At 43.8% G+C, this 16625-nt stretch overlaps 1 protein-coding gene across 2 annotated transcripts; it reads left to right on the top strand.

The window, feature by feature from the left end:
• Window positions 1–8923: 8923 nt before the first annotated feature.
• On the top strand, window positions 8924–16385 carry dynlrb1.L (dynein light chain roadblock-type 1 L homeolog). 2 transcript variants are annotated; one of them, NM_001092808.1, is given in 4 exon segments: window positions 8924–8957; window positions 11099–11174; window positions 11844–12011; window positions 15022–16385. In NM_001092808.1, coding segments are annotated over 4 exon segments (291 nt in total). In that variant the 5' UTR covers window positions 8924–8954; the 3' UTR covers window positions 15066–16385.
• The last annotated feature ends 240 nt before the right edge of the window (window positions 16386–16625 follow it).

Here is a 16625-nt window from a genome sequence, read left to right as displayed (position 1 = left end):
CTCGAGCTTAGTGAATCGGCCCCATAGTGTAATATATTAATACAGTAAATATCAATGCTGTGTAATAGAATACAATAATTTCACCAATTTATACAAACATATGTATATTCCCATACCCCAACTCCTAAAGCTGTTTAAATTAAGTAATTTATCTGCAACTCAATTGACTTAATCCATCATGGGTAATTATATAAATTTAGTCTTACCCTATAGAGGGAGAACAGGAGCAAGGAGTAGCTGACCCTAATAAAAAAACCACGGTGAACATGTAGTGGTCATCTGTAAAAGAAAAGAAATGTTTTTAATAAAAACCTCCTATCAAAAAAAATCTATAAAAAGCAAGACATATCAAAATCTTCATTAAGACTCTTCGGATCACGGGTCTGAAGAAGCCAGATCCAATAACTCTCTTTGGAGTAGTAGCCTTTTAATATCCTGTCCTTGCCTAGCAGTTACTTTCTCTGCCATCTCACTTGTGACACCTGATGGCCTTGAGTAAAAAAAAATGCTTAGCTAGCAATGTCTCTTTTTTTTGTTTTACCCTTTTCCTTAACCTCACTAACTTTCTCTGGTTTGAAGTTGCGTATCATCAATTTGAGTTCATTTAAACGAGTTTTGATCGGTCTTGTGGTTTGGCCTACATAGGATTTACCACACGGGCATTTGATACAATATATAACGTTCTGACTGTCACAAGTGGAAAAGCGATTAATCTGATGTTTGGTCCCTTGTGATGGGTGCACCACCACGGGGCACATTTACCTAGGGTCGAATATTTGACCGTCGAAGTAAAATCCTTCAACTTCGAATATCGAAGTCAAAGGATTTACCGCTATTCCTACGATCGAAGGAATAATCATTCGATCGAATGATTCGAAGGATTTTAATCCATCGATCGAAGGATATTGTTAGGAAGCCTATGGGGACCTTCCCCGTAGTCTAACATTGGCCTCGGTAGGTTTTAAGTGGCGAATTAGGGGGTCGAAGAATTTTTTAAAGAGACAGTACTTCGACTATCGAATAGTCTAACGATTTTTAGTTCGAATCGTTCGATTTGAAGGTCGTAGTCGAAGGTCGAAGTAGCCATATTTGACCATTCGAAATTCAAACTTTTTTTCCTCTATTCCTTCACTCGAACTAAGTAAATGGGCCCCCACATCTCCAGCAATAATGCCATTACAGTGTCCGCATTGTCTGCAGGGAAAGGTGCCCTTAGTATTGGTTATTAAATGTAGATCTCTTTTTTGAGTGGATCGTGGTTTGATAAGATCCCCAATGTTTCTACCTCGTCGATACGAAAATACTGGGGGAAGATGAAATAAATGTCCAATTTTAGGATTAGCTTGTAGTAATCCCCAGTATTTTAAAAATATTTTCTTACAGTCCGCACATTTTGTTTAAACGTAGAAATAAAAGGGATCCTTGTGCTATTAACTCCTATTTTTTTTCACTTCTAAGGGTACTTAAGGGTATCTTTCCGAGGAATCCCTGCTACGTTCTCTTTTGTCTGTAGTAGTTCACTTTTATTATACCCTTTATCCACAAATTTACCTCTACCCTTGTGCACCAGGCGTCTTTCATTCTGCAGGGTGTGCGAGGTCCTGCACTGCTTTGAAGCTGTAGTAATAAGACCATCAACTAATTGTTGGTATAATGCAGCAAAGAGATCCCTTCCAAGTATAGCAGTAACCTTATTCACAATGTAAAAGTCACATTTTGCTGTATTTGATTCAAATTGTACAGTCACTGGCAAGCAACCAAGCACAGGGAATGGATTCTTTAAGTAACTGACCAGTTTCAGGGCAGGTGCTACATGTGGATCTTTTGCAAAGTATTTCAAGAAAATATCCTTTGGTAGTATAGAAACAGCTGAACCTGTATCAAGCATCAGGTTAATGGAGTGCCCCTTGTCAGCAGAAGCAGTACTGACTGTGCATATAAACTTGTCTGGAATAAATGTACCACTTAATACTGTGACATTTGTAGTAGTGACTTCATGAACATCTTTAGCAGAACTACGGCATATCTTAGCAAAATGTCCTACTTTTGTGCATTTGCGGTACCGTTTAGCTTTTGCAGGACATGTAACATGATTTTCAGTGTGTTGTGTTGAACCACAGCGAAAGCAGTATTTTTTTATTTGCTGCACGGTTTTGCAGTGTAGGTGAATACATTTCCTTCGCACTGTATTTTGCCTGTGACTGTGCATTATTAGGCCACAGTGTTGAATTCAAAATCTGTACATTCCCAGCAGTTCCCAGCAGCCTCTGCCACTGCTGTTTCAATTTGGCTAGCAACTGTAATAGCCTTTGCAAGGGTTAAATACTGCTCTAGGAGCAGTCTCTCTCTCTAATGCGAGGTGAGTTTGTTTTTTCCACTATTTGGTCTCTTAGCATTTCATCTGTTAGATTCCCAAACTCACAGGTAACAACCAGCTCTCTCAAAGCTGCTACAAATTGTTCTGTGGATTCGCCATTACGTTGTCCACATTGGCGGAATTTATGTCTTTCAGCAACCACATTTACTCTTGGCACGAAAAAGTTCGTGCAGTTCAGTAAGAGCAGTTTCAGTTCAAGTATCATCAGGTAATGGTAATGTATAGAATATATGCTGTCCCTATGCTCCCAGGCAGTGAATAAGTAAAGCACGCTTTCTAGCAGCAGAAATCTCCCCTTGGTCAGCAGCAATAATGTAATTTTCAAACATACGGATCCAAGCAGTAAAAGGTATGGTAGGCTCACCAGGGTTTGGAAGAAAAGGTGCAGGCTGCTGCAGAGGTAGAAGATCCATCTCGTCGTCAATCTGTTAAATTTTGGGTAGCCGAGGATGAGTAGAGTATAACAGTGCTTTATTAGCAGAGACTCATGCAGTCATTACACAACAGTCACTTTCACTTTTAAGCTGTCAAAGTATGCACAGTGACATCTACAGGCCATTTGTATTAACACCACAGTCCTGGGTCTTTGTGGTTTCTTGTCATAGTGCAAAACCTGATTGTTATGATGAAGGTGACAAGTTCCATTTAAAATCTGTTTGCGCTCACGAACAGATCCATAAACACATCCTGTAAGCCAATAAAAACCACAAAGGCAAATTGAATAGTGCATGTTAATAAACATACACAAAATTCTGTAGAGTTCTAAAAAAACAAAACAAAACAAAAACCTTTCCAGCACTGAAAGGATTAATGTTGGGGGCATGGCTAGCCTATTTTAAAAGGCAGTGAAGTCTGGCAGCTTTCCTAAGCATCCTACACAAGGTGGAAGGAGACAGAGGAGTCTTTCCCTCTCTTTCTATAATCTATATGGAAGCAAAACCGATCTCTGACAATGGTCTCTCCCGAGTTGGAATTCAGACCCAGACAGCCTCTTCCTCATTGGAAATCACTGGCACTTCCTAATGCAATGCTGGAATAGAAATCCTTCTGGACATTCTGTTTGGCTCCTGAATATGGAGAACGAAGCAGACTTGCCACTTGGATTTCTAAACTGGGTCACAGTCAGGGCTATCTTTGGTGGGGGGGGGGGGGTCCCAGGCAAATGTGACTTTTATTTTAACAAATACGGTGGTTTTACGTGTCATTTTAGCTGTTGTTAAAGGAGACATTTTGCATCATGCTCATCTCTTGGCAGTATATTCTCCTTACTGTAAAATGTATAGTGCGTCTGTAAAAAAAACACTTTAAAAAATGTTTTACCAGCTACAAATGTAACTATACTAGAGCTGCAGAGACATCCTTTTTTCTCTGTGTCTTGGCTGTAATGAGAGCTGGTCGTGTCCTTACGTTCTCCCTCAGGAAGTGGTCATAACTTTGAGTGACAATCGGAACTCAACTGTAGCAGCCTAAATCCTGCCCCCAGTACTAGTGTTAATTAGTGCTAGCTAGATGGACAAAAGCATTATCCTCCATACAGGTTCTAGGAGGTCCCCCATAGGCTAAAATAGCACTTTGCCCGCTTTTTAGGTGGCGAATGGTCAAAGTCAAAGTTTAATTTGACCTTCGAATTTCGAAGTTTTTTCAACTTCGAATCGAAGTATGACTATTCCCTAGTCGAAGTACACAAAAAATAGCTCGAAATTTTAAGTTTTTCACTTCGAAACTTCACCTCGACCTTTGATAAATCTTATTTCGGGCAGCGATGGGGGTGAAAGCTGGAAAAAGTCAAGAGAAAAAGGCATATAATTCATAAACTATAAAAAAAACAAAAACAAATAATGAAGACCAATTGAAAAGTTGCTTAGAATTGGCCATTCTATAACATACTAAAAGTTAACCTAAAGGTGAAACACCCCTTTAATGCACTATGAAAAATAATGGTATATGTTCCCTTTAAACTACAACCCCCAGCAGCTCCTGTAAATCTTTGTCTTTGATCAGTGTGTTGTAGGTTCAATGACAAAAGGAGATTTTGTGTACTCATCATTAAATCTCTTTCTCTTCAGTCACTTGGGGGACACAGGGTTTCCCTACCTGGATAGAAAAATATCCTTTTGTCCAGTTCTGCTTGGGGGACACAGGGACAGTGGGGACGTACCAAAGCTTTCCCCTGAATCAAGGGCGGGAAGTAGAGGCCTACGTGGAACCAGCCACTGCAGCCTGAAGTACCATCCTGCCGTAGTGGGTGTCACATGCCGCAAAGGTGCCTAACTGGTAAAATTTGGCAAAAGTATGGATTGAAGTCCACGTTGCAGCCTTGCACAATTGTTCCGCTGAGGCTTGGTTTCGAAAAGCCCAGGAGGCACTCATTCCTCTGGTGGAATGTGCCCTGATTGAGTCTGGGGAAACCTGACCCTGTGATGAATAGGATCTCTGGATGGCCTGTTTTATCCAGCGGCATATGGTAGTCTTAGTAGCTGGTGTGCCCCTGAGAGGGCCTGAGGGAAGGATAAACAAGCAGTCCAATTGACTGATGTCCTCGACCCGGTGCAGGTAAAACTTGAGGGTCCTAACGGGTCGAGGGTGTGCAGTGCTGCTTCCATCGCATTGGAGGTATGGGCAGAAGGTAGGAATTTTAATTTCCTGGTTGAGGTGGAAAGTGGAAACCCCCTTGGGAAGAAAAGAGGGAGAAGTACGAAGTACTGCCCTGTCGTTGTGGAAGGTCAACAGAGGAGACCTACAAGAGAGGGCAGAGATCTCAGATACTCTCCGTGCTGAGGCAATAGCCTGCAGAAAAACGGTTTTCCGTGTGAGCCACTGAAGCGGAATGGAATCCATGGGCTCAAAGGGAGCACGTTGCAGGCCATGTAGGACTAGGGTTAAGCCCAATTGGGCACCAGTGAACGTACCGGGGCCTTTATGGGGGCCACTCCCTGAAGAAAAATCTTAACATCGGGGAGCAAGGCGAGACATCTTTGCAACAGGATGGAAAGTGCCGAAAACTGAGATTTCCGCGACCCGAGGGACATGTCCAAGGACAGTCCCTCCTGTATAAAGGCCAGAAAGTGTGGAGTGGAAAACTTCAGTGAATTGAAACCGTTATGTTGGCACCACCAATGGTAAGTGGACCTGACCGTATGGTACGTCTTGGCAGAGACCGGTTTACAGGCTGCATGCATGGTAGAATGACTGTGTCAGAGAACCCCTTCCGTTTCAGGATATCCGTTTCAGTAGCCATGCCATCAAATGGAGATTGGCAGGACAAGGGTGAAGGATTGGACCCTGAGAAAGAAGGTCCGGGATGAGAGGCAGAGTCCAAGGTCCCTCTACTGAGAGATGTACTAGATCCGAGACCCAGGATTGACGGGGCCATCTTGGAGCTATGAGGATGAGAGTAGTGTGTTCTCTCTGAAGCTTCTTGATCTTTCTTGGAATGAGAAGAAGAGGAGGGAAGGCATATGCAAGATGGAAGTCTCAGGGATAGGTGAGGGCGTCTGCTGCCAGTGCCAGAGGATCCCTGGACCTTGCAGAAGAAGAGAGGAACTTTTCGATTGTGACATGATCGACCTCTGGCGTCCCCCATCTTTGAGTGATCTTGTGGAAGATGTCGTCCTTTAGAGACCAGTCACCTGGATCTAGGCTTTGTCTGTGGAGATAATCTGCTTCCCAGTTTAAAAGACCTGGAATGAAGATGGCTGACAGGCGAGTCGGTTTGCCCGTATCTTGAGAAGGTTGATGTGAAGACGTCATTCCGATAGAGACCAGCGACTCAGCGCTGACCAACCCTCCAGCACTGCTCCCCAAACAGAGAGGCTTGCATCTGTGGTGAGCAGTCACCATTGTGGATCCCCTAGGGGTCTGCCCCTGGTCAGGTGACTGGTTTGCATCCACCAGAGAAGAGAGACTCGAGTCCTGCGGGATAGACGAAATTCCAGGAGAAGGGATTTGCGCCTCTAGGCCACAAGAATATTACACTGAAGCTACCTGAGGTGATGCTGAGCGAAAGGGAACTGCTTCTATCATCAAAACCATGACTCCCAACACCTTCATGTAGAATCTCGCGGTGACTTCGAGAAGACAGACCGCACGAGGGTCCATTGATACTGGACCTTGTCGCTGGGACAGTTTGTGTCTGGGTGTTGAACTGCATCCCGAGGAAGACCATGTATTGGCTCGAGGGTTAACGAGGACTTGTCCAGGTTGATGAACCAACCCAACTCCTGTAACCGAACCATAGTGAAGTGCAACGCCTGCTGGGCCACTGCGAAGGAAGGTGCCTCGATCAGGAGATCGTCCAGATAAGGAGTTATGGAGATCCCCCTGGTGCGGATTAGAGCAGTGGCCACCGACATGATCTTGGTAAAGACACGAGGGGTCAAAGTCAGGCTGAAGGGAAGGGCCGTGAATTGGAAGTGGCTTGTGCTGGGAGCCGCGGGGAAAAAAACGGTTCAGACGAAAGGAGGGGCGAGATTTTGGTTGTGGCAGCAGAGTACTCTTACCCCCGGTGGCCTGGCTGATGATCTTGAAGTTTTCCCTTGAATAGAATTGAGGTGAGAGTCTTTTTTGAAGACAAGTCCGTGGTCCACAGCTTCATCCAGAGAGATCTGCGAGCCACTACCGACAAGTGAAGGCGGCTGAAGTTCTGCTAATCACCTGTAGCGCATTGAGGGAGGCTTCACATAGGTAGTCATTATCCTTCTTGATTTGCGAGGCCAAATGAGCGAGTTCTTCAGGGGGACCCCTGTGGCAATCGCTCGGCATAAGGTGCCAAGATTGGCTATAACCGCCCGGAGGGAGGTACCTGAAGCAGAGAAGAGGGAACATAGAATGCCCTCAAGCTTCCTGTCCATGGAGTCCTTGAAGGAGGCTGCATCAGGAACTGGTAAGGCAGTGTCCTTGGATAGTCAAGAGACAGGCGCATCCACTGAAGGTGGGGAGGTCAACTTTTCTGTTAGATCCTGTGGAAAAGGATATAGTTGGAGAAAACAGCGGTTAGCCTGGAAACGTCTCTCTGGCTTGTCCCATTCCTGTCGGATAATTTGCTTGAGTTGAGCGTGAGAGGGAAAGGAAGGTGAGGACCTGCTGCGGTGCTTAAACAAGGAGGTGAAAGTACTGGAACTAGGTTCAGGCTCCTGTAAGTGAAGGGTCTCTAATACTGAGGAGATGAGGGAATCAATGGCCTCGGAGGAGAGTTTGGGGGAGTCCTCTTACTCTTGGTCGGAACTGTGAGACAGTTCACCATCAGACAGGGCCAGATCGTCCTCTGAGTCAGGCTGCAGGGGAGAAGTAGTGATGGACGCCGCCTCACACTCATCCTCGGAAGGATAGGGGGCTCTACATTTTGGAGGCTTAGGCCAAGGATTATCTAGCCACGCTAGTAGTTTATCAAGGGAGAGAGCCAATTTAGGAATGCCAACGGCAAGCTGAAGATGTCAATTCTGGGGGGTCCAGGGGGATGGAGTCCCGGGGCTGGCTTGATGGGTACTCATAGGAGGCTTGGCTTACCTGAGGACGGAGTTCTGAAGTTTCCGAAACGGCCTCAGGTGGCTTGCACGTGGAACACAGAGGGTCCTTGTGACCAGATGGCAGGCGTTTGCGGCATTTGGCACAAGCTAAATAATTAACCGATGCAGTAGTTGCTGGCCTGGAAAAAAGGTTATCACCTGTACCTGCAGACATGGTGTACACAAGCTGTATCTGTTAGAGAGGAATTAAGTTAACAATATATATAATGTAGGTTATATATATATATAAATAAACTAAAAATGCCTCCCCAGGGTACTGCCTTGGAGGAGAGTAGAAGCCTGATAAGGCAGTAATTACAAAGCCTGCTGCCCTGTGGCAATAGCTAAAAACCCCTCTGTGTCAAGAGTACTGCCCTGTTGTGTTCTAAGAAAAAAGGGGGGGGGCTGCGCTGCAGAGAAGCTGGGGAAGAGCTCTGCCCAGCGTGGTGAGTCTGCTAGTAATGGAACCTCCTCCAGAATCAATGGGAAGTAGCTGCCTGGGTGCACAATGGAGAGTGTGAAGAATGGCCCCTCCCCTAGCAGTGACGTATGGTGGAGACGTGCGCCTTAGAAAAATGGCGCCTAAGGCACCGGCAGGCACTTGTTGCGTACCGGGTGTGTGTACAGTAAGTGCAAAATCTGGCCCAGCTGTTGCCTCCCCATGTAGAGTGAAAGACAGCCCCGGAGAAGTCGCTCGTAAAATAGTGGTGCGCAACTGGTGCTAAGCCCATAATAATTCTCTTGCGCTGCTGACAGTGAGGACAGTAGGAAACATAAGTGCCATTCCCATTGCCTGTGTGTTTGGTGGAGGCTGTCATACTGCCTGAGTCTGAACTAGTGACTTCAGAAGTATCTGGGATTTATGGCCCTATAGCCTGGTAGATTGAAAGAGCAGGAGATTGAATCAAACAGGACACTGTAGGTCTCTATTAGCGACGTCTTTGTATTCCTCCGCCTCCCTACTGATTTTTGATTGGCTGATCTAAAACTCCAGACTGGGGACGCTGAAAGGTTTCCGCGCATGCTCACTAAGGCCTAATAGCTAGAATAAGGCGGACGTTGCAGGCTGAGCTATGGTGAGTAAGGTTTTGTGTTATAGGGAGATTGACAGTGGCACCGGGATGTGCCTGGCGTGACAGGAAAGGGAGCCGCGGCCTGGGCTGTGACGGTAATGAAGAGAAGGGATCTCTGCGTTCCACTCACAGGCCCCGACGTGGTGTTGCTAGGTGGGTGCTGGGCGCGCGGATGACGTCACAGGCCCGCCTTGTGATTGGCTGTTGTTTGGTGCTGCTATTGCGCTGCAGGAGGAAAGGGTGCGACGGGCGTCCCACGCAACGCGGCCGGCCACGTTTTGCCCCGCCCCCCCGACGGTCATGCGCAAATGAGGGCGCGGACGTGCCTTTCGTTAGAGAGCGGCACCCACTTAACTTTTTTCAGTGGCCGGCTAGGGGTGGGCTGCTTATGAGGTAGTGTCTGGCGCCCCAAGCTTTGCGCCCTAGTCACGTGCCTCTTCTGCCTACCCCTAGTTCCAGCCCTGACTGCAGGGGTTAATTATCCTGTTTGGCTGGGGTTGCTGGGAGTTAGAGGAGTAAAGGGCAATACATGAGACTTCCCTCTCACCCATACAAGAGGCATAGCTGCCCCAGGACCTTGCCTTAAATCAGGGAACAAATCAGCTCCTAATAAACATTTGAGTTTTATTTTCTTGGTTTTACAACATTGTTTCCTTTATAACTGCTTACTGTATGTGCAAACATGCCTATTATTAGTGACAAATTAGTATGAGCCTGTGTCCAACCCAAAACCCGCCCCCGCGTGCCATCCTTATTATTAATATGTGGGGCTACTAAAATTCAGCCTGCACCAGACCCTAACCCGATAGAGCAACACCCACGCCTGAACCTAACCAGCTCCCCTCTTTATATACCTGCCCTGTGACATCACAGAAGGGGAGGGGCCTGCACAGGTATATAAAAAGTCACAGCGGCACAAGTGGGGCAAATAAAGGCCATGGCCAGAAGAAACAGAGGCTAGGGTTCAGCCCGAACTTGCCCAAGGACATGGTGCAGAAGTCGCCCGGACCCGCCCAACCTGCAGACTTCAGGCCGGCCCCCACATCTCTAAACCTTATGTACCCATGCCCGCCCCTCTGTGATGTCACTGCTGTATATACATAAGTAGGCGTGCACCAAATCCAGGATTCAGCCTTTTTTAGCAGGATTCAGCAAAATGATATTACTTTTCATCACACAAACCAGAAAGCGTTCCTTGCTCTAATGGGCATATGCAAATTAAGGTTCGGATTCCGTTTAGGATTTGGATGAATGTTTCATGAAAGTTTCCCGGTTCGGCCAAAATAGTGGATTCGGTGCATCCCTAATAATAAGCAACAGCGGCCAGAGGGATGGGGTAATTGGAGAAAGCTGTCTTGGGCAGGGTGGGGCTAAGGATAAAGTTTAGTTCATAAACTGCTGATTTAAACCTGCCCAATCTTCAGAACCACACAACACTGGTGCTTATCATACCTCTCATATTCCCATCCCTGGTGTGCATGCCTCTGAGTTATTTCCCTGCTCTCTTTGCCACTTTCCCTCCAGGCTGGTATGCCCAGTACTCTCCCATGAATTCTCTATCCATCACTGCAGCGAAATTACGTTTTGCCCTGTTTAAAGGGGACCTGTCACCCTAAGAAATAATTTCAAATTCTTTTCTATCATGTTAGTTGAGCAAAATAAACTTTACTTACACTGTATTTATTATTTAAATTTTGTTTCCTTCTGTTTTGGAATTATACAATCACAGCAAGCAGGCAGCTGCCATTTTGTGGACACGTTTATTAAGGGAAATTGTGTATCACCACAAAATCTTGTGTATGAACCAGAATGAGGGACCTAATGTCCATGTGCAGTGCCCTACACAATTATAGAGCCTGAGAAAGGAAGGGGGGAATGTGAGGAGAGCAGTGACATCTAGGAAGTGCTGAATGGAAAGTGAAAGTAATTGTCTGCCCCTCCTCTATGCCACGGGCATAGAGGCGGGGCAGGTAATATTTGATTGACAGTTTAGATATTTAAACACCTTTATAACAGGTATGGATGTGTTAATGAAAAATTTTTTTGGGGTTCCATATTTAATTTGGAAAGGACTTTCATTATGCAGTTTTTTATGTGTAGGTGACAGGTCCACTTTAATGAAGTGAATATTGTTCCCTACACAGGCAGATGTGGAAGAGACTCTGAAACGAATCCAGGGCCAGAAGGGTGTGCAGGGGATCATAATTGTGAACTCTGAAGGTGAGTGGATGTGTTATATGCAAGTATTGTGCCCTGTGGTTCTGGTCCAATGCACTCTAAAGCCTATTATAGGGTTAAGGCTGGCCTGTTTTAAGGCTTTAAATAAATACTTATAGACTCTGGAGGCTTGAGGTCTCCAGCCTGGTCCTTCTCTGATGCTGAACTGCCAGTCTGGTACATTAATGAGGATGCTGGGAGCTGGAAATCAGCAACTTGAATCAGCAATTTCTTTTAGTTGTAATACTGGGGTGTAGGCAGCCATCTTAGGCCAGGCACAAGTCACATGACTGGGGGCAGCTGGGAAACTGACAATATGTCTAGCCCCCCCTCCGGCCCCCCGCCCCCCTACTAAGACGCGTCGGCTCAGTGAGTGAGCCGTTCGGCACGCATGCGCAGGCGGTGCAGCTGCAATTCTAAATATCTGGAGAAGGGATCTGGCCCGGTGTCCCGCCGGGCCAGTCCGACACTGGACAATACCATGGATTGGTTTTTCCACATGAGGGTGTAGAGGGGCCAATTGTCCAAATTAGGGTACCTACGGACCATCCAATCACTGTGTTTACTCACATGTCATAGAATGTATTTTTGTCTCCTTTCCTGAGTTCTGTTTCCTAATGTATACTCAGATAACCGTGTTTCCAAATTAAATGTATTTCTCCAATCCCACAGGAATTCCAATTAAGAGCACAATGGATAATCAGACCACAGTGCAGTATGCCGGCCTCATGCACCAGCTTGTATTGAAAGCACGCTGCTCAGTTCGGGATATCGACGCTCAGAACGATTTAACTTTCCTCCGAATCCGATCTAAGAAAAATGAAATTATGATTGCACCAGGTAACACAGGTTTTTGTTCAGTGCTACATCTCTATATCTGGAACCTTGTTATGAGCTAAGGGGACCCAGCCCGAAGGCCAGTTAGGGTGAGATTTGGGGTGATTGCTTATTTGTGCCCTGGGCACCCCTGGAACTATTGCAGGGTGACTGTTACCCCAATGTTTCTACATATGTGTAACCTTGTTATGAGCTAAGGGACCAGCCTGAAGGCCAGTTAGAATGAGATTTGGGGTGAGTGCTTATTTGTGCCCTAGGCCCAGCCATTATTCTGACTTCACTTGATAATGAATTCATAATTGCTCAGTGGTTACAATGAGTTACATCAGGGGTGACTGAAGCTCTGGGCTGCATTAGGCTGCAGTATACAGGCAGGGGCACATATAGTCTTAAAGGAGCAGTTCACTGTAAAAATAAAAATTTGGTAAATAGGCTGTGCAAAATAAAAAATGCTTCTAATATAGATAGTTAGCCAAAAATTGTAATCTAGGCTGGAATGAGTTGACGCACAGCCTATCTATTTACCCAATGTTTATTTTTACACTGAACAATTCCCTTAAAATTAAATAGGTGGTCAGACTAGGTCATATAGATCGACAAAGAGAGAGATTTAGTGAAGATAGTGGTATGATATCTAGTGTCTTTAGGGCTGTGTAGTCAGTACATACAGTAAGGTCGATAAATATTTGGACAGAGACAACTTTTTTGCTAATTTTAAATAAAACAACTCAGATGTGAGGAACTAAACTTTTTTTTAACACAATCACTTCATTTTAGGGGCTCAAAAGTAATTGGACAAATTAAAAAACTGAAAATAAAATGTTAATTTCTAATACTTGGTTGAAAACCCTTTGCTGGCAGTGACAGCCTGAAGTCTTGAACTCATGGACATCACCAGATTCTGGGTTTCCTCCTTTTTATTGCTCTGCCAGGTCTTTACTGCAGTGGCTTTCAGTTACTGTTTGTATGTGGGCCTTTTTGTCCGAAGTTTAGTCTTCAACAAGTGAAATGCAGCTCAATTAGGTTCAGATCAGGTGACTGACTTGGCCATTCAAGAATATTCCACTTCTTTGCTTTAATAAACTCCAGGGTTGCTTTGGCTGTATGTTTTGGGTCATTATGAAACGCCTCCCAATCAATGTGACTGCATTTAGCTGTATTTGAGCAGACAGTGTCTCTGAACATCTCAGAATTAATTCGGCTGCTTCTGTCCTGTGTCACATCATCAATAAACAATAGTGTCTCAGTGCCACTGGCAGCCATGCACACCCAAGCCATCACACTGTCTCCGCCATGTTTTATAGATGATGTGGTTTACTTTGCATCATGAGCTGCCATGCCTTCTGTGCCTTTTCTTCTTTTCTCCAGCTTGAATGGCTGTCCCCATGGCTACACAGCAGCTTATTTATATAAACCAGGGGTGTCCAACCTTTTGGCTTCCCTGGGCCACATTGGAAAAAGAAAAATTGTCTGAGGCCACACATGAAATACAAAAACACTTTTGATTTGTAAAAGTAAAGAAAATAACTAAAATACCAGTTGGATAACCAGATGGAGCTGTAAACTGGAATATGGGACACCTGCATATTAAATAGACTTATTATTATATTATTATTACTAACTGGGCAATGGGCAGAGTCCCCCATCCTCCCTACTCCATAGGTCACCACATTGTTACAACCTGACATATAAGCCTGTTCCTAAGAAGATGAAAGACTGAGGTGGTTAATGTGTCTGGACTTAGAGAGTACATAGTGTTATTTTACTCTCTTGTTTTCTCCTATTTCCATACCTTTATTTCTTAATTTCTTCCCCCCCCCCTTCCCTTCCTTGTCTCTCTCCTTTTACATACACTGTGAATCAAATATATGTAATTTATATTTTTGCAATGCATAAAAAACAGAAAGTGAAGAGGGGCAAGTCAGACATGCGCACTACTGGAGCGCAACGGGAACAACAAGCTGAATTGCCAATGCAAGGTGCCAAGTAGAGACAGCGGGTGGGCCCATTAGAACGCGGGCCATATCCTTTGTGACATGATGTTTCCTCGGGAACCGTTTGTTTGAAGCTGGGCTGCATTTATATCCATCCTGGGCCACAGGTTGGAAACCCCTGATATAAACTATAGTCGTGTTTCTGATGCAAACCCACCCGTTTTACCAGTGCAGGGCAACAGTATATTATATGTTAACTACTTTAAAACGCTTTCATTTTTTGGTGTTACTGTTCCTTTAATATACTAATGTATTTTCCATGTTAATTGAAAGAAGTTAAGTACAAAACATACATCACTGCCAAAGCTCAAAAATATAAACCATATCCTTTGGTAATTCTAAACCAAAATCAAAGTTAAACTATATAAACCAAAAAAAAAAAAATAGAAACCCTAAAACAACTTGGCATATAGCTGCAGAATAGCTGCTAAATACAATCCAAAATGAATTTTCCAGATAATGGATGTTTTCATTTGTATCTTCATACCTTAAGTCTACTAGAAAATTATGTGAATATTAAATAAACCCAATAGACTTGTTTTGCTTCCAATAAGGATTATATAAATGTTCGTTTGAATCAAGTACAAGTTACTGTCTTATTATTACAGAGAAAAAGAAAATCGTTGTTAAAAATTTGGATTATTTGGATAAAACAGAGTCTATGGGAGACAGCCTTTTCGTAATTTGGGGCTTTCTGGATGAAGGGTTTCCCATACCAACAGATCCCATACCTTTATATTTAAAGTTATTAGGAGTTGGTACATTTTTGTCTACTCCATCTCCAGATACCCAAAATTGCTCCCGACTCCACGACTCGGTTTAGTGTCTAGATGAGGTGGGTCAGTGACCCTATTTACTGGTAGGATTGTAAATTCCACTTTGGAGTAAGGCAAGTAGAAATAGAAGACGATCATTCAGATTATTGACATATTAGAATGTACATTTTTTACTTAAGTTTCAATTGAATGAGATCAATCCTGGTTCTTCGCTGACTTTTCTCAATCTTTTTTCTTTGACAGAAAAAGACTATTTCCTTGTTGTGATTCAGCAGCCGACTGAATAAGCCCATTTCCAGTACATTTCCCCCCAGTTTTGTTATACATGTACTATTTATCTCAAGTCCTTTGACGGCAAAGTTTGGCATCGATACAAGCGACCAAGAACACAACATGTTTCCTGGGCCAATTCACCATCCAAGAAGAAAAGCTTCTATTGGTTATGTACTAACCCAGCCCTGTATTATTACTTTATTGTTTTCCCATGTACAATATGAACTGAACCCCTTATTATTCATTTGTTATTAAAAATTCCCATCAGATAACCACGGTAATATTCTCTCTTGTCTTTTTATGAGAAACCCTTCTAAATGGTTTCCCACTGCAGAGAGTTACTGACAAAGGTCATGGAAAACCTTGTATTTATGCCTAAAACAGTGTGTTATATTTATCAAAGCAATGGGGGAAAAAAGGGTTCATTTAGATTTTGAAAAAAGTATCCAATCAGAGGAGAGAATAATCTAGGGATGCACCGAATCCACAATTTTGGATTCGGCCGAATCCTTGGCGAAAGCTTTGGCCGAATACCGAATCCTAATTTGCATAGGCAAATTAGGAGCAGGAAAGGAAAAAGTAGAAAAAAATATTTTTTTGTAATGAAAGTCACATGATTTCCCTACCTCCCCTAATTTACATATGCAAATTCGGATTTGGTTCGGCCAGGCACAAAGATTCGGCCGAATCTGAATCCTGATGAAAAGGCCGAATCCTGGATTAGGAGCATCCCTAGTATAATCACATGGTTATTGTTTTAAAGGACCTGTAACAAAAAACGTTTCTACATAACGGAAAAAAAACCACCAAGACACATTTAACTTTAAATTTGCAAAGTCTTTATTAAAAAACAACTTAACGATTCTCCTCTTCAGAAACGGTGACAGGGCGACGATCCATCGTGCAGCGCTCAATTTCTCCACTCTTCCTTCTATAGGAGATAAGCCAGAGAGGCGAAATTGAGCGCCACACGATGGATCGTCGCCGTTTCTGAAGAGGAGCAGAAGCGGAGAATATATCTTAATAAAGACTTTGCGAATTTAAAGTTAAATGTGTCTTGGTGGGGTTTTTTTTCGAGTTATGTTACTGGTCCTTTAAGCATGGTGTCTGAGCTATTTTAATAATGGAGCATGCAGACCACAGCAGTTCTACATTTTACTGTACCAACCCAGATATCCATTTTGGATCTTGTTGGCCATCTCTTGAGGGTCAGTGTGCAGAGCTGTTATTGAAGCTGATGTTACAGGGGATGGTTTTTAAATTCATGATACAGAATTCACGGATTACTGAACTGCATTGTAATGGGAATCTGATTAAATTGCTAATTATACCTGTGTTATTGTGTTGTGACTTTTTAATTATGTATATAATTATAGATATTAATGCTAAAGGGCTGTTTACAGTCTTTTAAAGGAGACATATAGGATAAATGAAAAAACCCTAATTTTGTAGGCAGTAATGAGTAATATATGGTGTTGCTTTTACATGGTGCTAAAATTTAATATTGTCTTTAAAAATAGCCCCTTTATTAGAGCTCAATAAAGATGTTCGCTGGTTTCAAATGAGGGGTGGGC

Source organism: Xenopus laevis, chromosome 9_10L (assembly GCF_017654675.1).
Source record: "Xenopus laevis strain J_2021 chromosome 9_10L, Xenopus_laevis_v10.1, whole genome shotgun sequence".
NCBI classification, from domain to species: domain Eukaryota; kingdom Metazoa; phylum Chordata; class Amphibia; order Anura; family Pipidae; genus Xenopus; species Xenopus laevis.
The sequence above is the reverse complement of the archived record's forward strand: the minus strand, read 5'-3'. Positions and strand labels throughout refer to the sequence as shown.